A 24,129-nucleotide genomic window follows, 5' to 3' on the forward strand; every position below is an offset into this window, starting at 1 on the left:
ATGTTCTATGGTACGAAAAATGGTACTTGATAATTCTTCCTCGGAAGATCCAACACAAATATAATAAAATTCTTTTAAAAAGACAAATAAAATTGGATCAAAAGTTATATATCTTTTATATTTATATTTTTGTATGTATTGTTCAATTTTATTTTATTTTATTTAATATAAAACTTAAATTCACATTTACATCGATATATAGCGGTCTTTTCTCTGAATAAATTTTATCAGTTAAAATCTTTTGAAAAAAGAATTATATTTTACATTTATTTGAATTTAAATACAATCTATTAACGATACGCATATTTTTTATACAATCATAAACCACATATTGTCGTCATAAATATATCATTTTCTTGAAAAAGGTAAGATTAAAAAAGTTGTGAAAATCTTTGATAAAGTTAGTAGCAGGCTTTTTTAATTAGAAGTGAGGGGAGACTCTAATTAAAAATAACGACGAGAGTTTTCCATTGTCAATTTTAGATTTTGTTTTTGAAAAAAAGAGGAAACAAAATGGAAAAGGTGGAAGATTCACGTCGGAAAGATCAAGATTCATGTCTCTTACCAAGATGAATTACAAAAGGAAATGAAAGTCGATCCAAAATTATGTTTTAGAAAAGAAAAAAGAAAATAAATAAATCCAAAATTATGTTTTAAACCAGAGATATTATAAATAAAGAGTTAATTATATATATTTTCTTTAAACTATAATACGATTTTGATTTTTTTTCTCTATTTCAATATTTGATCCTATTATACTTCAAAAATATATGGATGTATTTATTCTCGTCAAATGTAAACAAACTTTTTCATGATAAAGTATGAATTACACTTAACCTTTTAAGACACTAAAAATTGAAAAACTTGTGGACTGCAACCTATCATTTTCAGTATAAAGAAACAGTTAACAGAATAAAAGTTTGAAATAAAGAAAAATAAAAAACTAAAATTATGTTATAGTCTAGAAAAAAATAATGAAACCTATTATAAATTTTTTAAAATTTAATAGCTTTTATATACATGTTTTTGTGACCCACTCCACTTCTTCTTTTAAAAAGAAAAAAGTTCAAAATAAGTTAGGCCAAACGGACTCTTAATATTATTAGCAGTATACAAAATTTCCGAAAAGAACTATACGAAAGAATTAAACTCTTTAAAAACTGCTTCTCAATAAATTATATATATATATATATATATATATATCTTAGTCAAAGAAAATTCATTCCATTATAGTGTTCAAAAGATTAATGTGTATGAACTACTTTTTTTTATATATAAACAAATGACAATTCTTTATGATACTATAAATTGATTTGCTTGTTTAATTAATAATTAATCTTTTTGAAGAATTAATATACCTTTAATAGAGTTTTCAATCTCAGCCATATTTTTTTCTAATTACAATATTCAATTTAGTTATATTTACGAAACTCAATTTAGAAATCCTATTTATACGATATGCGTAGAACTTCACTTAAATTATTGACTTGTTGGTAAAGACATGATTATATGTCAACAACTTATATTTTTAGTACATATATTAAACAAATATGTACTGTTTTTTAATTTAATTTTTATACGATATTATTTTTTTATACTGTCAATTAATTAAGATCTAAAGCATAACTTTGAACATTAATTGTTATTAACTAAGATGAAAATTAGAAATAGTACTAATATAAACTAAAACTAAAAGACTTATACTTCACGGAAACTGAAAAGTTATTTAAATTACAATTTTATTAGATTATTAAAAATCATTGTTACAAAAGTTAAAAAAATGTGACATTTACATTCATGTTTATTAATCTTTTAGAAAGGATGTTAGTGTTTTGACGATATATCTAAAATGTCTAGAATTTCTTATTTTAACATAATAAAATTATACTTTGTTGTTAATTCAAAAAATGAAACATATTTTTTTTTTACAGTTTATGTGATTTTTCTTTTTTAATAGTTAATGAGATATACATATTATAGATGATAATAGTGTGATAAAATTTTTGATATGGAATGTCTGAATTGAGGAAATTTAATTTGGTTGGATGAGGTGCCACCAATAAAAGCTTTAGTTTTTTGGAAGTTGTTATATTATTATTTATATATTGATTTGGAGGTTAGAAAAAAGAGAATTTTTTTATAATTGATATTATCAAGTTTTATTTTGTTTACTTTTATCTTTTATTGTTATTTTATTATTATATTTTTAGATATTTTAGATTTTATTTACCTATTGACATGGAGGTTAAGAAAAAAGGTGGTTTTGTACTCTCTATGTTATTTGTGTGGTGATAGTATTGAATCTTTTTCTCATTTGTTCTTTCATTATTCTATTATTATACAATTATGGACATAGTTGAATGAAACTTATCAGAATTTTCAATTTTTTTTCTTGGATTTGATTGTTCAATTTAGGAAATCTCTTTGTAGTCTTTTACACTTAAAGGATTAAAGTAATTGTCATTGCTGCAATTATTTGGATGATTTGGAGAATGAGAAATTATAATAGATTTCTTGATCCGATTGTTATCCCTTCATCTATTTTCTCAAATTAAGGAGTTAGTGCATATGTTAAGTAATATGACAAGTTTCATATCTCAACCGGCTTAAGATGAATCAAATGGTGCAATTAGGAGTTATTTTTGTTTAACTTCATGCGCTGGTATTTTTAGAAAAAGTCAAAGTGAATACGTGAGTAGTTTTTCAACTTGTTTACGGGTACATACTTCTATTTATGCTTAATTTATGAGGGTTGGACCATGCTTGGAGGAGGACTTTTAAATGCTTTGATTGGAAAGTGATTCTTCTTTAACGTGTCATGGTTGATTGGATACATTAATAGTTTATTGGAGTCTTAGAGGAAAATGATGCCGATACTTGTATTTTTTGTAAGTATATGTAATTCAGAGCTTCTCATATTTTTCATGAAAGAAATCATTGTACTGATAAATTGGTTAATTTAACTTTGTTTTATAGAGAACTGTACAAGTAATTTAATGTTTCACCTTCATATATTTATTTAGATTTTTTTTTTCATAATAAGTATAGTTTACCTAAATTTTGTGAAGTATAATTTTTATTATAAACTTAATGTAGTCTCTCATGCTATATATTCCTTTATTTTTTTTTAATAAATTTTTATATAATAATAAATGATTAATAAATTTTAAGATGTCAACAATAACAATAGTGATGTTTAAAATAACTTTATTTAAAATAATATTGACAAATTATTTTAATTAAAATATTTGAATAACATGGATCTTCTCGATAGTCACCTATACATAACAATAAAATAACAAGAGTAAACATATATTTGATGTGTATGTAGTATTATATATATATATATATATATATATATATAATATTACGTTTAATAATAGGTAATTATACAATAAATGGGTTGTGCATAAATTAAAGTACTCATAAATGTAGTACCAATCACAATGTTTCATTCAATCTTGATTTTTAAATGCTAGGAAATTGTTGGTAAATTTACATGCAAATGTAAGTCAATCATTTAAATCATTTTCACCGACTTGTAAGAATCACTGTCGTGAGCCACACTCTAACAAAATACATAATTTCATGACTGAAATTATTAAAGAGAAAGAAACTTCTCAGATGAGAAATTGTGAAATTACTGGGAAATCTACATACGCGGAACGTGATGACTACGAAAGCGACTGTGCCACATCAACACCGAATAACGCAATAAAGTAAGGAAAACAAGTGGAACTGATTCACATTTCTCATTCATTGGATAATGGCTCAGTCTAGCCTTTTTTAATAGACCTAACTTTATAAGAAACTTTCAATTGTACAAAATTTATATTATATTTATATACGTTAATATAGCTATTTCTCTTATATGAAAACGGAAACTCTTTTTTTAATATTTATTATATAACTTAATGACATATTTTTTTAAGAATTTATATAAAAATTTCAAATGGATATTTTTAATATTTATGATATAACTTGATGTCAGATTTTTTTAAAATTTATATAAAGATGTCAAATGGGTATTTTTGATATATAATTTGATGTTATACTAATTTAAAATAATATTATCTTACAAGATCTATCACCTAAAGTAACTGTCAGAGTCTTCCCTTCTTCTTCATAGATTAAATCAGAATTTTGTTTTTTCTAAAAATAAAATGTTAAAAATCGACTTGTTAAAGAATAGATAGATTTAAGATTTAAGATTTAATATATTATCCTTAAATTCTTAAAATAGATTGTCATAATTATTTTTACTAGAAGTTGAAATAGTTTCCAAATTAAGAAATATTAGAACTAATGGTTAAATTAAAATTCATTATTTATATGATTTTCTATTAAAGGATATAAAAATTTATTATAAATAATATCTTTTAAAGATAAATATGTTTTTTAAAATTGTTTTGAAAGAATTGTGTTACATTTTTAATTTAAACTATAAAATATTTAATTCTTGTTCAAATCATTTAAACCATTTTCTTTAACTAAAGATATTTAGAAATTATATTATAATTTATTGAGAAATTCTATTTGTTATGTAGGAAAATCTTTTCTGGAGATTACATGATAGTTTATCGAGAAACTTTATTTGTCATATGAATGAACCCATAGTAGATGTTATAATATAATTTAATGTGAAATTTAGTTGACATATCAGAAACTTTAGTGAATGTTTGTATAGTTTACTGGAAAATATTTCTCATGCCATTTGCTGTTTTGTAAGGTACACTAACTAAATATTTTATAATTCATTTTAAAGATAATATATATTTTTTATAATATATTAAAAAAATATTTAACCTGTTTTTATAAAACAAAATCTCAAAATCTTTTAAAAAATATTTTATTTAAAATTATTTTCTATTAAATAAATATTATGAAACTTTTATTTATAAATTATATATAATAATACAAACAGTAAAGTTGTCTATAAAGAATAATAGAGTTAGGTATGTTGAAACATACAAAATATGAATAAGATTGCATCACGCAGTTGGCATCTTGGTACGCTGCTTATAGAGTCCTGTGTCCACACTACTAAAAAAGAACATCAATAAAAAAAAATGTATATATCCTATGAGTCAAGTCGTCGACAATTTTAGGAGTTTTTTTTCTTTTTCATCTTTTAAGGCGGAAAAGTGGAAATATTTGATTTTTTAATATTTGTTAAAAAGAACAACAAAAATACAGAAATCATGAGTTAGGTGTGAAAATTCATTTATCGTAGAAATTTACACATAATTTTTATACGACTTTTTTCACTGAAGTCATCTTAAACCGTCAATATTTTAATTAAAATTAAAAATAAATTATAATGAACTGAAATTGTATCGAATATATATGACTTTAATTTATATCACAATATATTAAAATCATACGAAACCAATATAATTTTAATTAAATTAAAAAATATTACAAGAAACTAAATTTTTATTAAGATAATAGAATATTTTTAAATCAAAATTATATCAAACTAAAACGACTTCAAAATTATATATTTTACTAGTTTTTTGAAATCAAAATTGCATCATTTTAAATCTTTTACATATATATTGTTCTCCTTATTTTATTTTTATTATATTATAAAAAATAAAAACCGGACAATCTTAAAAATAATTAAGACATAATTAATAATAGATATAATGAATAAATTTGTGTACATGAATATTATGAAAACTCATCCTAGAGATTTACCACATGTTGAACGTATATTATTATGAACATGATTAACATTTAATTTTTAAATAAGATTATATATATATATATATATATATATATATATATATATATATATATATATTTCTTCTCCTCATAATCTTTGAAAATTTTCTTTTCTGGTAAATTAATTTTCATTGTCTCTTTCAATTATTTGAATCATTCGATATTCATCAATTTAACTATAATTTTCAATATATTTTTCTATTTGTTACGCTCTCAATTATATACATTTTTTTTTTCTTTTGTGTAATTGTATTTCAAGAAAAAGATAAATTTCAATTGATTATAGGTGCTAGTATATTCTATGACACATCAAGAATCATCTCAAATGTATATGAAACAATCACTCCTCCATTTGAAGTTGATATATAATTGTCATTTACCTTCAAATTTAGAAGAAGATATTCATAATAAGTACAAGAAAATGAAGGAACTAAAGAAAAAAAAAAACAAATTCTTTCATTGAAGCAAAGTATAGAGATAAAGGTTTGAATAACTTTTATGTTAATAAATGAATATTTAGGATTATTTCAAATAATAAAATAGTGTAGTTTTAATATTTTCATCCTTTAGTCGTTTTTATAAACATTACATAACTTGCTTGATTTTAAAATGAAAGTATTGATCTTCATTTGCTTCAGAAAGTATTGTCCGTCTAGGTCGTTAGTCCGGTCTCATCTAAATTGTTTTCTCAGTTTGGCTCGTATTGGTTGTCTGGCTGACCCATACCGTTTAGGCCGTCGGCCTGACCAACATGTTTAGGTTGTTTGTTTGGGCTGATTCGTCTAGGTTGTTAGCTTGGGCAGGCTCGACTAGCTCGTTGGCCTGTCTCAGTCGTCCTCACGGGTAGACCCATCTCTACTATCGATCCAAGCTGGCTCATCTCATCTATGTGCTAGGACGACCCATCTCGACTGTAGGCCCGACCTATCTAGGTCGTCGGTCAGGCTCAACCCGTCTAGGTCGTCGGCCTGGCATAACCAATCTATGTTGTTGATCTAGGACAACTCATCTAAGTCATCGACTATGCTCTACCCGTTTAGATTATCAGCTTGACTTGTCCAAGTTCTTAACTCGTGCCATCTAGGTCGTCGACCTGGCCCGACACGTCAAGGTCGTTGGACTATGTAAGACCCAGGAAAGCCGACCCATATAGGTCATTAGCTTGGCCCGACCCATCTAGGTCTTCTACCTAGGTCAACCTATCTCGACAGTCTTCCAGGCCCATTTAGGCCGTTTGTCCAAGTAGGCTCATCTAAGTCGTCGACCCGACAAGGTCATCGGCCTGGCCCAGGCCGACTCATCAAGGTCGTCGACCTGGGCTTTCTCGTCTCGATTGTCTTTTTGGGTTGGCTCGTCAACTCGACCTGACTTGTATCGGTTGTTAGTTTGGTTGGCCTATCTCGGTCGTTGGTCTGGGTCAGTCTATCTAGATCGTCAATTCGAGTTGGCCCGTCTAGGCCGTAAGCTTGGGTCGTCTTGACCTTTGACCCGATCCTGCTGGTCATTCTTGCTTGATCTTCGGTCTAGACTAGCCTGAGATGACTCAACTTGATGTTTGATTCTAACTCAAAGTATTGTTTTTAAGGGGACCAAACTCAGCTTAATCCTGATTAGGGATGTCAAAAAATTCGTACATGTGGGTATCCGCTGATAAAACCCGCAACGAGTAAAAAATTGATATTGAAAATGGATACCCGCGGGTAACGGGTATTTTTTATACTCGCATGTTAACTGGGCAAGTACATGTATCATAGTATCCGTATCCATGGATCGTACCCAATATACTATAATTTAAATTAAAAAAAATTACTAAAACATTAACACATTGATTTTGAGTGAGTTATTTTTTATCAATTGTTTTTAAAAAATCTTCATTAACACAAGGGTATTTTACCAAGAATCTATAACAATATATAAAGAGGATTTTCTTCTTTATGTTCACATTTCAAAATATCAATTTTACCCTTTAAAATATAATTATTTATTAAATTTTTAAAAATTGATTATTATTTTTACAAACTTTTTTATAAAATTATCTATCTTTACTTTTTTTTTTCTATCTATCAATAATTATTCTCTTATCTTTTCTAATATATTTTACTTTATTTTTAATAAATATAATTTTATTTTATATATTAACTTAATAACATTACATTATTATCTACTAATATAATATAACATATATTTAAAAAATACTATGTCCCACGCCAGTAGTAAAAATAAAGACGTTGGAATTCTAAATAGAAGATCTTAGACAATTTTTGTTTTAGTTGTAAATCTAATTTCAGAATCGTAAATAATTTTTGTAGGTTTCAAGATACATTTTAAATTAATAATTCCTAAAATATTATTTCAAATATTAGTTAATCAAATATGAATTTTCAGTGTTCTGACACCTTAGAACTTAACGATGAAGGGAAAAATTTCTACGTCCTATTGTATCCATTCCACACCCCCTCCCTATAAAATATTATGTCGTGTTACCTTCATCTATACCAGGATTTTCTATCAAAATGAAGTAGAGGAAGAGTTTATTTATGTATCTTCCCAGGATCGTTTACATTATTTTGAATTTGTTTTGCAGAAGTGAATCTATATATAGAAAGCTATGCCTGAAGCAACACGGAGACATAATTGTACACATAAACTTTGTTTTCCCCATACCTTCTCCATAAAGAACCATTTCTGTATTTCTTTCATATCAAGAATCTTTCACCTGCTTCCTATGAATTTCAACAATTCTGATACCCTTTGGTGAAAATAGATCACCGGAGTATCAAAGGAGCAAGCTTTTGTGTGTTCAGTAAAGTGGGTTGTGATGGAACAGAAACACGTGTTGTTGTCAGCATTGAGTGTTGGGGTTGGATTGGGTGTAGGACTTGGATTGAGTACAGGACAGGCTGTTCAAAAATGGGTGAGAGGGAGTTGTGAATCAGATGAGATTTCTGGGGAGCAAATTGTGCTGGAGCTGAACAACAAAGTCATTGATGGGAAGAACAGCAAAACCACATTCAAGGACTTTCCTTATTACTTAAGGTAATTTATAGACTCGTTCATTATCAGCGATTCAATTTTTTTAAAAAAACAATTCTAGTATATTTGCATTCCTTATTAAAATAATCCTGACTAGTCAAAGTGTTTTCAAGACACGAAACAGTTTCATGTTAGCGAATTTCATGGCAATATTCTGTGAATCTCACAGTAAATGCTTTCTGGTTTCAGTCTATGGTTCACCTCTCATCTCTTTTCTCAGATTGTTTGTTGTTGACTTCACGTCACCACTACTGCTTTGAGAACCTTAATCTTTCTTTGACATTCTGTTGACAGTTTTTTCTGCCTTTTCAATGTAAAGTTATTTTGAGTATTTATTCAGTAAAACATCGATGAGACGATGCAAGGTGACCCTGTTAACCCCACAAGTATGTCAGGACTCTAAATATGCACAAAAAAAATAATGAGTGTAGGAACTCATATGTGGGATTGAAATTTGTATGTCCTAATTAAAGGACACTTTGATTGAGTAGCTGCTCTTACTGTGAGATAACACTTTTTTTCTAGTTTGGTTATGGCTTAAGTTAAGCTTTTCCAGCTTAACTGTCTTCCAGCTTCAAGTCTTAATAAAAGATACAAACTTTTCCAGTTGTGCTTTACTATACTGTGACATTTTGCAGTTAGTATTTCGTTTCATTGAACCTATAAACTGTGATTTGAGTAACCCTACGCGTTGAAAGTCATACCAGCAAACATGCAAGGGAGAATTTTTTTCGCATAGTACAAAACTATTGAGTCTGAAGGTCAAAAATTCTGCTAAAAAGTTATACTTACGGAAGATTGCAATGTTCTTGGAATATGTGATTTCCTCCATCAAGATCATACTTTTGTTCTGAGAAAGAAGTTACTTTTATGGAGAATGTTAAATGGGGGTGGAATTAGGTAGAAGCTAAGGTTCAAATCGTGGCAAAACAAACTTGACGTACCCAAAAAATGTTATGTGATCTCATAGTCCTCAGAAGTTCCTGTTTATTAGATGCCTATGCAGTTTTTGTTTGAAGCATGTCATGCAGCCTTTATCATATATGATTTCTTCCATATGTTTTACTGCTCTTATGTGGTCTACTTGACAGCTAAGTAAGTTGCTATGTACTAGTATTTAAGGATTTCCTTGGTTTAAAATTATGATTAATAGTTATTAGCTGCTGAAAAATTAAAAAACAAATCCCTTTATGGTTGATGGTGCATCTTGGATTCTATTGAACTCAAACTCCTGCTTCTTGATTTTTAGTCTTATTAGTTTCCAACCACTGTACCCTACACTATATCAGTACCCTTGTTCCTAAATGAATTGTTAGTAAGAAAATGTAAGCTTATCAATACTCTAATTAACTGAGCAAGGGCCAATCTGCAGCATAGATAGCTATATTTGAACCTGGAATCCTGTTACTAGTAGATTTTATCTAGCCATGGAGGAATTTGATGTGAATGACCATTTTCCTAATTCATACATTTGTCATGAAAAACCTGCGCCCAATTGTACCACTTCTTATGTTTCTGTCTGATGACTAAAATGACAGTGAAAGAGACCAATTTTTGTTAACAAGTGCTGGATATGTTTATTTGAAACAAAACTTTTCCAAGCACATGAGGAACCTTTGTCCAGCTAGCAGAGCTATGTTGCTTTCTGGACCTGCAGGTATATTACTTACAAGTTCTATCTTTCTATCCAAAATAGATTTTGGTTTTCAAATCCATTTAATTGACATTGTTGCATGTTACATTTTCAAGAACTTTATCAGCAAAAGCTTGCCCAAGCTTTAGCTCATCACTTTGAATCGAAGTTACTGTTGCTAGACATAATTGACTTCTCATTGGAGGTATTTATTTACATATTTTCTCTATGGTTTAAATTATCACAAATAATGTTATACTGTCATGTTTACCTTTGTACAGATGCAGAGGAAATATGGATGTCCCCGAAAAGAACCGGTAAGTTTTGTCTGCTCCACATTTTGCTTCTGCTTCAAGATACTTCACTATTTATTCACCCTGTCTTAATCTATTTCTGTACTCTGTTGTTCCCTGAAAGTATACAACCAATTTATTTATTGAATTTGAGATGATTGTGATCATTTCTTCGCTGAACTGCCTTTTTCTGGGTTGTTTTTAACTTCCCTGAACTGAGTGCTCTTTTATTAATGTTTGCTTTTGAAAAGAACAGTGAAAACATTTAATTGTTGGTTGATTTTCTAACCCGTTTACTTGTGACAGTATTTTAAAAGGTCCATTTCTGAGGTGACTTTGGAGCGAGTGTCGGATTTGTTTGGGTCCTTTACAATCCTCCCTTCAACTGGCAGAATCAGAGGTACTGCAGGAAGTTGAACTTGAGCTTTTTGGAAATGTTATTCTTGTTTTATGATTACCTGTTATGAAGTTTAGTTTAGTCATCATCAGTTAAAAATGGTGAATTATTTTAAATGTACCAATTGATTATTCTTTTTATTTATGCTATGAGGCTCATAATTATGAAAGGTCATTAGTTCTTATATCATCTGTCATCTCTCTAATGTTTCTGAATTTGCATTGACTGATTGTATCTTCCAGTTATTGTACATTACCTAGATGGTGGTAAGTCACCTATTTAATTATCATTTCATGATATCTTGAATGCTAATTTCTTCTCAGGTACACTACTTCGACAGAGTAGTGAAATTGAAAATTCCAGCAATCCTCTGAAACTTTTTAGGAATGCCTCTACTGCATGTGATACGATTAGCTCTTCTCAATGTGATCAATCAGATCCAGGTTATACTTGAAAGGAAAATTCTTAGTAATTATCTTCCACACATGTTTTCCATAATTATATTCACATTTATAGCTTTAAATTACATTCTTACGCGAGTTATTGTGCCTGTCATCCTTCTCATTGTTTGGTTTTATTCTCTTTCTTTTAACTCTCTACTGTATTGGTGCTCTGTGTGCCTTTTGACAAAATAATGCTTTGATTTGTAAATTACTTGGTTACTTCATTCTCTGTAGCTATTCAATATGATTCTCTTAGCAGTCGTATACTTGTGACATGACTAATTTCAGAAGTCAAAATTCTTTTGTTAAATCCATTAAAGTTCAGTAAGATAAGTACATTATGCTTTTTTTTATAGCTGCTTATGCACGAGATTACATTGTTCTTCAGCAATATTATGCTTATTGTTTTAGTTCATGTTTTCAGCTCCTTTGAAGGGCACAAGCGGCTTCTGTTTTGATGAAAAGCTCTTCGTGCAATCACTTTATAAGGTGAGTTCATCACTAAAACTTGTTTTTGAAGTACAAATTTCTATTGCGTCAAGAATAAGTAGTTCAGTTGACAAAATTTCAGTGAGTTGATATTATGAATGATGAATTTATACATAGCTGTCTTCATCCCAGCCCATGGCTCTCAAATCCTCCTTTTTCTCTGCGCTTGGCCAATTACTCACAATATCTCTTTAAATTTCTGTGTATTGAAAATCAATATTAATTAACAGTGTCAGGATATATCTGTTACAAATACAGTTCTAACAAGCAGGCTTATGAAACTTTTCAGGTCTTGGTTTCCATCTCGGAAACCAGTTCCATTATTTTATACATTAAGGATGCTGAGAAGCTCTTTGTTCGATCACCAAGGCTACACAATTTGTTCCAAAATCTACTAAAGAAACTTTCAGGACCAGTACTAATACTCGGTTCGCAGATATTGGATCATGAAAATTATAAAGAAGTTGATGAGAAGCTCACAATGTTATTCCCTTACAACATTGAGATCAAAGCACCTCAAAATGACAGCGATCTTGCAAGCTGGAAAACCAAACTGAAAGAGGACACGAAAACAATTCTGTTTCAAGATACCAGAAACCACATTGCTGAAGTACTTGCAGCAAGTGATATTGATTGTGATGACTTGAATTCCGTCTGCCATTCTGACACTACGCTGCTCAGTAATTGGATTGAAGAGATTGTGGCATCTGCGGTTTCTTTCCACTTAAGGGAGACTAAAGATCCAGAATACCGGAATGGAAAATTACTTATATCAGCCAATAGGTACATATCTTGACAAATTTCCTTTTAGGCTATTTATTAAGAAGAGTTTTCTAGTTACTGATATTGGATTTGGGCAGTTTGTCCCATGTGTTAAGTTTGTTCCAGGAAAGTGAAAGTAATTCGGAGACTAAAGATTCAAACAAGGTATGTGATCTATTTTATCAGTTAGAGCATAAGGGGGATCATCACATTTACTTCATTGTTATGACTATGCTCCTGTAACAAAGAAAGATGGCGACAGTAATGCTCCTGCAGAGGTGAATGAATTGTATACTGAAAACAAATAGATTATTTTTCCTTCGTTTTGGTTTCAGACCAACTTATTAGACACCTTTTGAACCCCAAATAATTTAAAAGAGACAATATATTAATAATTCTAAACATGTTTTCACCAATTAGAAATTAATATCGGTTCCAATATGGATGGTTGATATTCATACCATCAACACTTCACTTGTTTCTGTATTTTCCACCAATTTTATCATCATAGACTGAATGTTACATGCTTATGCAGACTTATAGTTTAATGAGTATGACATAATGCATATGTTCAATAGAAACCTTCTGATATACACTTACTTTTTATTGTTTACCATATTTTTGTTCACGTTGTCCAATGAATTTTTGCATGTTTCAGGATGTTCCTCCTGACAACGAGTATGAGAAGCGCATGAGAGCAGATGTTGTGCCTGCAAAAGAGATAGGAGTTAGATTTGAAGATATTGGTGCATTGGATGATATTAAAGAAATACTTCAAGATGAAGTCCTACTTCCCCTCAGAAGACCAGATTTATTCAATGGTGGGCTTTTGAAGCCTTATAAAGGTATATTGCTTTTTGGGCCTCCTGGTACAGGAAAAACAATGCTTGCAAAGGCAATTGCAAATGAAGCTGGAGCAAGTTTCATCAATGTCTCAATCTCGACCATCACTTCAAAATGGTTTGGAGAAGATGAAAAGAATGTCCGAGCTCTGTTTTCACTAGCAGCAAAGGTTGCTCCAACTATTATTTTCATTGATGAGGTTGATAGCATGCTTGGGCAACGGACTAAATCTGGGGAGCATGAGGCAATGAGAAAGATTAAAAATGAATTCATGGTCCACTGGGATGGCCTATTGTCAAAACCTGGTAAGCGTATTCTGGTTCTTGCTGCAACTAACAGGCCATATGACCTTGATGAAGCAATTATAAGACGGTTTGAGCGTAGGTAAGACCACACTTGTCCTATGGTTGGAATGACATGATCATCTATTGATTTCTTGCTTCTATTCAGCTGCTGTTTTTCTTTATGAGATCAACCGCACATTATTATGAAAACTGATCCAAAATGTAAACTTTCATTTTGAAACAACCACTGATGTGTTTAAATAATTAATTACGTTTATTTTGGTTCATAATTGCTCAATAGATTGAGTTTACCTGATGTCTTCCTTGGATAAATAAATCATAGCCATATCATTGCACAGTTTAGTCCAAAGCTATCGTTTTTAATATTTATGATAATGATTGATATATCTATTGATCACGATGTTGAGCAGGATCATGGTTGGTATTCCATCTGCTGAGAACAGGGAAATGATCTTGAAAACTCTCCTAGCTAAGGAAAAATATGAAAATATTGACTTTAAAGAGCTTTCAATCATGACAAAAGGATATACTGGAAGTGATCTTAAGGTTCAATTTATTGGTTATTCTAATTCCTCAATTATAGTTTGTGGTGATGATATTGACATTTATTTCTGCAAACAGAATTTGTGCACGGCTGCTGCTTATCGACCTGTTAGAGAGCTACTACGACAAGAGAGGATTAAGGAAAATGTAATTACCTAATCACTTAAAATTGTGTTTAAATAATGTGAGCCATAAATGGATCTCAATCTAATGCAAAAATTATTAGTTTCTGTATTGTAAGCATTAACCTTTTTGTCTTATTTCAAAAGAAGAAAACGGAAGCAGAAGTTCAAATCTCAGAAAATGCATCTGATGCTAAAGAAGATAAAGAAAACCGAGTTATTACTTTGAGACCTATAAACATGGATGACATGAGACAGGCAAAGAGTCAGGTATTTACAATGGAAAGTTTTTCACTTCAATTATGAGAGGGTACTTTATTTGTCTCAAAGATATTTAACTTGCTTAAAAATGAGTAATTCTACAAGATGCTCCAAGGAAATTCAAGAACAGATATCTGGCACTTAGGTAAATGACATTGAGTTGAGATATTATATTGTTGAGGTTAAAAGTTATATCAGATCCGATAAATAGAACATTCTCCTAGAGTAATTTTATAAACTTTCAATTAACCCTCCATTCCATTCTTCAATGAACATTGCACCATTAGATACCGATACAAAGTTAATCTATTAACATCTATGGCATAGAAATTGATAGATGTTCGTGTGCATTCAGGTGACTGCTAGTTTTGCAGCAGAAGGATCAATAATGAGTGAGCTTGAGGAGTGGAATGATTTGTTTGGAGAAGGAGGTTCAAGGAAGAAGAAGCAGGAGCAGCTTACTTATTTCCTTTAAATTGTGGAAATCTGGTTTTGTTTTGGGCATGTCAGAGTATCTATCACCAAAGGATACCCTTTAACCAGGGAAGGAATCCTCATCAGATCAGAGATATTGAACAAAAAGTACGAAGTGTGCAAAGATCAGAAGTTAGAGAGATTTAAGCATCCCTGAAACGCTATCTGGGTCCAAAGAATGTGTAGATCCTTATCATGCATCATGTTTGGGAGAGGGTGCTCAATTATGGTTTGCATTGTCTGAAAACCAGTGGAAACATGTATGCTATATGTTGTTGGGAAATTGGAATAATCTATCACAGACCTTTTAGGAATATGACAGATTATATACAAGTCACTGTCTGAGAGTAGAACTTTGTGAATGGATTGTGGAGATGCAATGCTTATAAATCAAATTCTACAAGTATCGTGTATAACATATTAAATATGTGTTAAGATTTGGATAGATGTCAACTTTTTGTGCAATTTATTACCTGTCTTTTTTCTTTCTGCAAACGATTGAGAAATCTGCGTGATTGAGTTCATATGAAATGTTTATATTACATAAACACTGCGCATTTTTGCATTCATGGTGTTTGTAATTCAGGATTTAGAATAAAAATATAAAAATACCTTGTGAAATTTAAGAAATAACCTGTTTAGTCTGACGTTGAAAAATCGTGTGTTTAGGATGTTTTTTCAAAGGTGAAATTCACGTGAAAGACATAAACGCTTTTCTTGAGAGTCTTCAACGACACGCGTATATTGATATGCAACAGAGGTACATGGAAGATTTTATGCAAAAACGACTTTAGATAATTCATATTTGTATTCGGTCTATGACATTGTCTTCTTATTTCATTGGACTTTATAAAATTCTAAGATAGCTCCAGTAGCCTATAAAATTGTTTTACCTCCCCATTTGTCAAATCTTCATAGTGGTGGAAGCAGATGAGGTGTAAGCAAAGGAAGGTATACCACTGGATGCCCAACCAATAAGGATAGAAGAGTATTATACCACCATCTTAGAGGAAATATTATCTTGGAGAAATAAAGTTGGTTTGGTGGGGTTTAGAAAAGAGGGTGGGAGAGGTTGTGAGTTTAACTCCTCCACTGACAAAAACTAACAATTAACCATTGTCAATAAAAAAAACAAAACTAGGACAGGCAATACAACTTGAGAATTAGAAGAGGACTCAAGGAAGTTTTATCCTCAAGTTTTTGTTGGCAAGTGAAATTGAGGTTGAATTTTTTGTTTTTGTTAGGAAGAATGTGAGTACCTAGAAAATGGTCTAAGAATAATAGTGATTTTTAAAACATGAAACTAGAATATTTTAATTATAAAAGTGAAATTATAAATAGATTTTCTAATCATTGAAGTTCATTTTTTAAAAAATCAAGCTTTCTTTGGACTTACTTTCTATCTTCTCTTTAGATTTTTAACCCCAATCTTTATTTTTATGAAAATCAAAGAACATAAAAGCGTTTTTGGTGAAAAGCTTTACACATCTACTCGATTTTTATGAAAATCAAAGAACATAAAAGCGTTTTTGGTGAAAAGCTTTACACATCTACTCGATCAAAGTAAGAAACAAAAATAAGTTCACTTTTTAATCTTTTTGAAATTGTTTTTCTCTTTGAGTTGCATGAATCAAACATGCTATAAGTGAATTGTGAATATCTTTTGTTGATATGTTTAGATTTTAGTTAGGATCTTATTTGTTTAATTAAGTATAGAGTTTTACATAGCATATTTGATAAAAATGATAGATTATAGTGCAATTTCAAATTGAGAAATACCGTTCAAAACAAATATACTAGAAATTAATGAAAAAAGAGAGATACTTTAGAGTACCTCATGTGATATATTGAAGAGTGTGTTGTTGTGATGGTGTAGGATAAATGGAAGGAGGCGTCCTCGTCTCGTACCTTAGACCCAACGGTTTTGCCGAAAGCAAACCACTAGATCAGGTGACAGAGGGACAAGAATCCTAAAACATTTAAATATATATTGATTTCAGTTATCAAGGAATAATTAATAATTAAATGTATTCTATGTTATTTTCGAACTAATTGTTGTGTACTGTTTTTATAGAAAATGTAAGAAAATTATTAGGTATTCTTTCTTATATTTTAGATGAACAAGAATATTGAGAGAAAGTGATGAAATTTCGAATAACATATTTAAGACACTTAAAATGACAATGAAATTGATATAAAAATTATCATGGTAATATTTATTTTAAGATAGACAAATATTATGAAAAGTCAAGTTTACAAATAATAATTAATTCAAATAAATATTTTTACAGGAATTGCAACCTGTACATAAAAATGTAATTAATATTTTATTTGCTGACGTGTTGTATCAGATTAATACTGATTTTATTTTTTTGACATCCGGTTACACTATAAATTGTTTAATTTTATTTAAAAAAGAGAGGTACTAAGGAGTACCTCGAATGAAATGAAATATTGTAGAGATTGGATGTAAGGAGAGGAATGATGTCTGATGTCGAACCTGGGATCAATGCATTACTAAAGCATCCACCATTCATCCAAGCTCACAGACAATAAAATTGAAAAAAAAAGTTCTTATAACTCTTACTATTTAAATTATATGGCGTAATACAAATAATATAAATAATGAAAATGATTTTTTTTAACATCTAAATTTTCAAATCTTCCTCTTGAAATTTTTTATATATTTTTTATTTTTTTATTTTTTAAAATTACTTAAAAGATGTCATTTCAAAATTATAAGAGAAAGTTATTAAAATTTAAATGTAAAAATATAATTATCTTATAAATAATTGATAAAAAATCAGCTTTTTTAAAAAAATGTTTTATTTTAAGTATAAAAATAAATGTTACTTTTGCATTAATCAAATTAGTTAGTTATGTAAAGTAAAATATAAACAAAAAATTCTTAACAAATATTAAATTTTCATATATATATATATATATATATATATATATATATATATAAGCAAATAAAATAAACATCAAATGTTACACGTGAAAAAAGTTCTGCATCAAATAAGCAGTTAGATTTCAATTTTACATTAAAGAGCAAATCTTCAATACAAAATTGCAACAAACAATTATGCACATCTTCAAATGATTGATGTTTTTATTTTATCCTATGTGAGATCTCTTTTCAATAACATAAAATACCAAAATTTCAAATAAGAGAAATAAATATGTATCAGCTGAACTTACTTCTTGCTATTGTTTAAGATTTGTACTAGAGCAAAATAGAAAAAAAAAATGAAAATTGAGACAACATAAAAGTTAAAAATGAAACTTTACAAATATAGACACTTGATTTTTAGAAGATGTGTACAAATTTAAAAAAAAAAAAAAAAAAGAAGGTTAGAACTAAATTCCCAGCAACTGCACCAAATACTTCTATGAGGGTAAACTTTACTTGAAATTTTATATCGATAGGACTTAAGCTTTAAAATCTCAAACATCACATATTATCAAATTTTAAGAATATTATTGAACTGAATAACCTATTAACAAGTGCACAATATTAAATGTAAGTAGGATGGCTACGGGCATATGGACTAGTTTTGTCATCTCATATTTATTATCATAAACAAAATTCTTTCATATTTCTATATCTAAATTTAATAGATATCAAACTTTTGTCATATCCTCATTCTTATCGGGTAATGGATATAATCCCATACCTATATTTCTGTATCTATTTTCTTACAATTTCAATATTAATTTTAATTAATTTTATAAATAATAAAAAATTATGATAAATGAAATATAATATTATCAAATATTTAATATTAGGAGAATAATTGTTTCTTCGGTATTAAATACTTTGAAATAAATTATAATTGTTTACATTTTAGATTATAATACCAAATAAAACTTCATGAGAACCAAAACAGATATTAAATTTGCAAACATTAATGAAACCTAATTGATAAAATTTTTAAAAAAAATTAAAAATATAAAAGGAAAACAAATATTCAAATTAAAATATATTTTAAATGTTTGTTTACTTCAACATTTTAAATTGCAATGAATCTCTTTTTTATACACTAATAAAAAGTTATAATACATCATTTGATCAAAATGACACAGAAAAAATAATAAACATAATAATAAAATTTTGACATGGATATTGTATTTTTTAAAATTCAATATATATTGGATGGTGATAAAAAAAACATGACAGTTACATTAAATTTTTATCTTGTTTTAAATAAAAATTATTTATAAAATTGTATTGAAAAAATTACAACATGATTGGTAATGAGTTAGAAAATAAAAAATAATTATATAAAATATATCGAAATGGTATTCTACATGATGAAAATAAACAACAAATAAAAATATTAAAAAGTTAACAAATGTGTGTCTTAGAAACAATCTGAGAGATTATTGAAAGAAATCGCATAAAGAAAATAAATGTATAATTAAATATATGATAAAATGAAAAATGTTATTGAAAGATCTAAGAACACTTTTCAAATATCAACATATATATTCTCAATGGTTGATAAATAATGAAGATTATTTTAACGAAATAAAAATGAATAATAATAAATAAATAATTTTTTTATATTACCTAATAAATAAATATTTATGTTATTGAACACTTAAATTAAGAGTATTAAATATTTTAATATGAAAATAAAATATATAATAAATAAAAATATTACACATAATTTTTTTTAATTGATGTACATTATTTTAACATAATGATATAAAAAATACGATAAAATATAGAACTGCCTGTAAACTTAAATATATAAAGTGTAAAACTGAATATGGTTTTTATCTAATTTGTGTTTTTAGTTTTTAACATCTTATCTTTTCTACATATTTTTTAGAGTATGATAAATGCAAAGAGTACTATAAATTTAAAATAAGTAATTTTCAAATAATTAGTTTAAATTTCTATACAATGTGCAAAATTTTAATTTTAACTTTCGCATAGCATTATTCTTTAATTTTCATTTTATAAACTTTTAAATATTTAAGATATCACATGTTAATATTACATCATAACATTAATATAGGTCACTTTTGTTGAACACTAATATTATATAGTACTAAGAATTAAAATATTGATTTTCAGTTTCAATAAAAAGTAAAAAATCTTCTTCTAAAGAATCTAAAGTAAAAGTCATTCTGTTAACACGAGCTAAAGACATATTTAAGCATTAAGATCATTTAAATCAATTACCCAATTAATTATTAGATCGAATGGAGTAAAAGGTTTTTAAACATATAAACAACCAAGATTAGGGTTCTATGTTGTGCATTTCCCAATTCCTAATTCCCATTTCCCAGGCATGCCTTTCAAAGATATGAATTGGATCTGTTAACACAAGAGAAGAGAACTGTGTTGGGAAGATGTCAAGCCCATCGGAGAGATACCAAAAACTTGGGTTAAGAGAGTCTCTACAAAAGTGTTACAGATATCCAATTGCCTGCAAAGAGCTAAGCTTTATCCTCAGAGAAGCCTTTCATCAAATTCCCAAAAGTTTGCAATCCATAATCTTCGAAGACACCCTCTTCGCTTTTCGTCTCCTCCCAGAGTACGCGTGCTACTGCTTTTCATTCTTTAATCCTTTTTGTCATTATAATTATCGATTGGTTTCGTTAATCAAACTCGCCGCACATGATTTTAAATCTTAATCTAATAATTTGGAACTGTGATAACTGCTGCCAATTGCCATGTGTCAGCAATTATTATTTGAAGACCGTGGTTAGCATATATTGGAGTGTCTTCTTCTTCTGATTGAAAATTTCAGGAGATTTCTGGAAAATGAAGCAATTTTACAACCAATTTTTTTTGTCTTCTGAAAGTGTCAATCACAGCGCTGGTTCTTGTCTCATGTATTTTCTTTGAGCTAGAAGGTTTTTAATCTTACTGAAGCATGAAAACGCTATGTGCAGAAAGGTGAAAGTGGTGGTTAGGGTAGTTTCCTTGACATTGATCAAGCAATGCAAGTGCTAGTGTAACCTGCTAATAAACTTTAAAAGTATCAAACTGTTAATTGCGACCATATATTGTTTTTCACTTAAATTAGAATCAGAATTAAAAGTTGTATCGGAGAATTTTCATTTACCAATGGAAGAATTGACCTTGTTCATATAAACTTGTCCATAAACGTTTATAGGAGAGAAAAAAATATGAAAGTAACATCAATTGAGTTTCTTCCATAGAATAAAATTAACTTTTGCACTTCAGTTTTTGGATGAATTAAATGAAAGAACTTTTTATCAAAAAATTATGTGTAGAAGTTGATTATATATGGGAGAAACTTAATGAATTTTACTTTTTTAAAAGTATTTATAGAGATATTTTTTTACAGTGGCCATACATAGAACTGAGAAGTGTGATTTTTGTCTTTTCTATGTGGAGCAAATGATTGTTACTAATTTTAATAAATTTTAACTTTATATTAAATTATTAATTTAGCACCTAGCTGTTGTCTTCACGGCCCATTTTTCCTCATATTTTTATATTCTAATTTTAGAATAGAGACTAAGAGTGCCGTTTCAGCAGTCCACTTCCTCCTTCAGAGTGTAGAAGCAGCACTGCCAAATCGAAAAAAGAATGTGGCTGTAACAGAATTTAAGCATGCTATGGTTTCTCATAAGAGACGCAACAAAGCTCAACTGGTAGAGAAAGGTCAGATTATATACAATAATAAGAAATGGCTTTATGTTATTTAATGAAGGCAAAGAAAGCATGCTTAAGAAGTTTGTTTTTCCTGTATTGCAGGTTCACTGCAACTTCCACAAGATATTCTTGTACACGTTTTCAGTTTTCTTGATATGAAATCTTTGGTTTCGGTGGGACTAGTCTGCCGGTAAAGCTTTCCTTATTTTTATGTTCATCATATTTACATTGCATCAATTCATCATTTTAGCCACGTCTTGGTTTTTAAGGATGTGACATACAAGAACCTATCATCATATATTTTTCTATATTGGAGTGTTCGTTAAATTTGTCATGAAAATTTTTTAATATCATTATGAAAATAAATTCCCTGGTACTCGTGGACATTGCATATTTAGGTCATGGAACATAGCTGCAAATGATAATCATCTGTGGCAGATGCAGTATGTTGTACTGTTCGGTAATGGTGCTAAACTGAAGCATGCGAAAACGGTTGAGGGCCAGAACTATAGGCTTTTGCAGGGAACCGTGGATAATAGACTTATTACTAACTGGAAAGAGAGTGTTAAAGGAGCATACACTGGTAAGCTGAATGTTGAGGAAATTTAGTCAAACAGTTTTTTTTTTTTTATATCCAACATGTTCTCAGTCAAAAAATGGAATAAAAGTATACTTTAGTGAGACTAGGGAATTATTATGCTCATTTATCATCTTTTACTTTGATATTAGGTTCCCAGCAGTGTGTAAATCAGTATATATCAAGTTGATAGTTGCTAACCATATGCTAAAAGTTAGAATGGTGAATGTAACTAAAAATGTATTCTTCGTTTCAATTTTTTTGGAAACGACATTACAGCTTTAGAAAATGTTGGAACTTTGTGTTTTGTATTATTTGTCAGTTAAATATTTGTGCTATAACCACAGAAATGAGTTATTCTCTCTCCCTCTGATAGAAAAACACACGTCATATTCAATTTTCTCTTTTGTCTTAAGTAGTTGATTTTGATGTAGGAGCATTATCTAGTATATTAACAACCAACCGGGGATATTGTGGACACTGCAAATCAGTAGTTTGGCTAAATAACGCAAAATGCCCCAATTTACACTCTGGAATATCTGAAATTCAAGATATCAAGCCAGTAACAGCATTCCAGGTATGTTCTGCACTGTATTTAGCCACTTTGTATCAGGTTTGGTCATTCATCCTTGTGTTTTTTCTTTACATTGTATTTGGATGGATCCTCTGAGAATCACTAGCTTGAAGGGTTAATGATGGGTGAAAAAAGGGGAAAGACAGAAATAGATAAGGAAAGAAGTAATTTTTACAGAAAAGAATCACAGTCCTCTTCTCAAGGGATGACCTACTGTTGTTCATACCATATTTCGTTTTTCTGTCTCCAGCTATCGATAAAAAATCATGTACAAGAGGAACTGCACTATATGTAGCTAACACTAACTTTGTAATATTCCTAATTTCAGGTTGTGGAATATCTTTTAGATGATTCTCTGCCCATAACATCTTCCTCAGACAGTGACAGTGATTCTGAAGGAGGACCAATTTCGAAGTTATGGGCATATGGGAAGTTCAGGAAGTAACAGTATTTTCCTTTCACTGAAATGTTTCTCTGGATAAATTTCTATGTAATCATTTATGGGAAAAGTAACATTAGAGAAGCCAATTTGGTAACAGATTTTTTGGCCTCTGCTATGCCTATACAGTAAGATGTCATACACTGCACATATCTATTTTGCTTAGAGACTCTATGGGCCTACCTGTGGTTTGTGTATTTGCCTGGGCTTTCTCCTCTTTAATAATTCAATAGTAATTTGTTTACTTGAGTATGTGCTGAGATAATCAATTTGTATATGTAAAAACATTCACTAAGAGATGTGAGTTTATTAAATAAATACCAATGTCTCTTAAGATTAGCTTTGGATTTCAAATTGAGAAATACCGTTCAAAAAATATATTACTTCATCATGCTTTTGAAAGATCTTTATTGAAGGTTAACAGATAAAAGGTTAAAATGTTTGTTATTAACTTTTTCCTATATTGATATATAAGGAATCGGATTGGAAACAACAAATTGAAAAATCACCATAAAAACAGGTCCGAAATTAGCAACAGAATGCACAACAGAAGCAAAAAATATACTACCATAGC

The 24,129-nt window shown here is 29.1% G+C and overlaps 2 protein-coding genes across 3 annotated transcripts; both read left to right on the forward strand.

The window, feature by feature from the left end:
* The first annotated feature begins 8,197 nt into the window (after nt 1-8,197).
* LOC114191506 (26S proteasome regulatory subunit 6A homolog) lies at nt 8,198-15,790 on the forward strand. 2 transcript variants are annotated; one of them, XM_028080708.1, is made up of 14 exons: nt 8,198-8,763; nt 10,299-10,417; nt 10,510-10,598; nt 10,675-10,710; nt 10,993-11,086; nt 11,407-11,526; nt 11,951-12,015; nt 12,305-12,798; nt 12,876-12,942; nt 13,436-14,004; nt 14,336-14,471; nt 14,547-14,615; nt 14,741-14,860; nt 15,207-15,790. In XM_028080708.1, exons 1-14 carry the CDS (start codon nt 8,546-8,548, stop codon nt 15,324-15,326), a joined length of 2,316 nt encoding a protein of 771 aa, XP_027936509.1. In that variant the 5' UTR covers nt 8,198-8,545; the 3' UTR covers nt 15,327-15,790. The 2 variants fall into 2 exon arrangements, with proteins under 2 accessions (XP_027936509.1, XP_027936508.1); XM_028080707.1 differs by having other exon boundaries at nt 8,199-8,763; nt 14,738-14,860.
* Nucleotides 15,791-20,532: 4,742 nt separating this feature from the next.
* Nucleotides 20,533-23,815, forward strand: LOC114189817 (F-box protein At5g52880). The gene is made up of 6 exons (XM_028078518.1): nt 20,533-20,874; nt 21,820-21,974; nt 22,068-22,155; nt 22,364-22,548; nt 22,977-23,119; nt 23,445-23,815. The coding sequence occupies exons 1-6, from the start codon at nt 20,690-20,692 to the stop codon at nt 23,559-23,561; spliced, it is 873 nt and encodes a 290-aa protein (XP_027934319.1). The 5' UTR covers nt 20,533-20,689; the 3' UTR covers nt 23,562-23,815.
* The last annotated feature ends 314 nt before the right edge of the window (nt 23,816-24,129 follow it).

The sequence above is a fragment of the Vigna unguiculata genome, chromosome 7 (genome assembly GCF_004118075.2).
Source record: "Vigna unguiculata cultivar IT97K-499-35 chromosome 7, ASM411807v1, whole genome shotgun sequence".
NCBI lineage: Eukaryota > Viridiplantae > Streptophyta > Magnoliopsida > Fabales > Fabaceae > Vigna > Vigna unguiculata.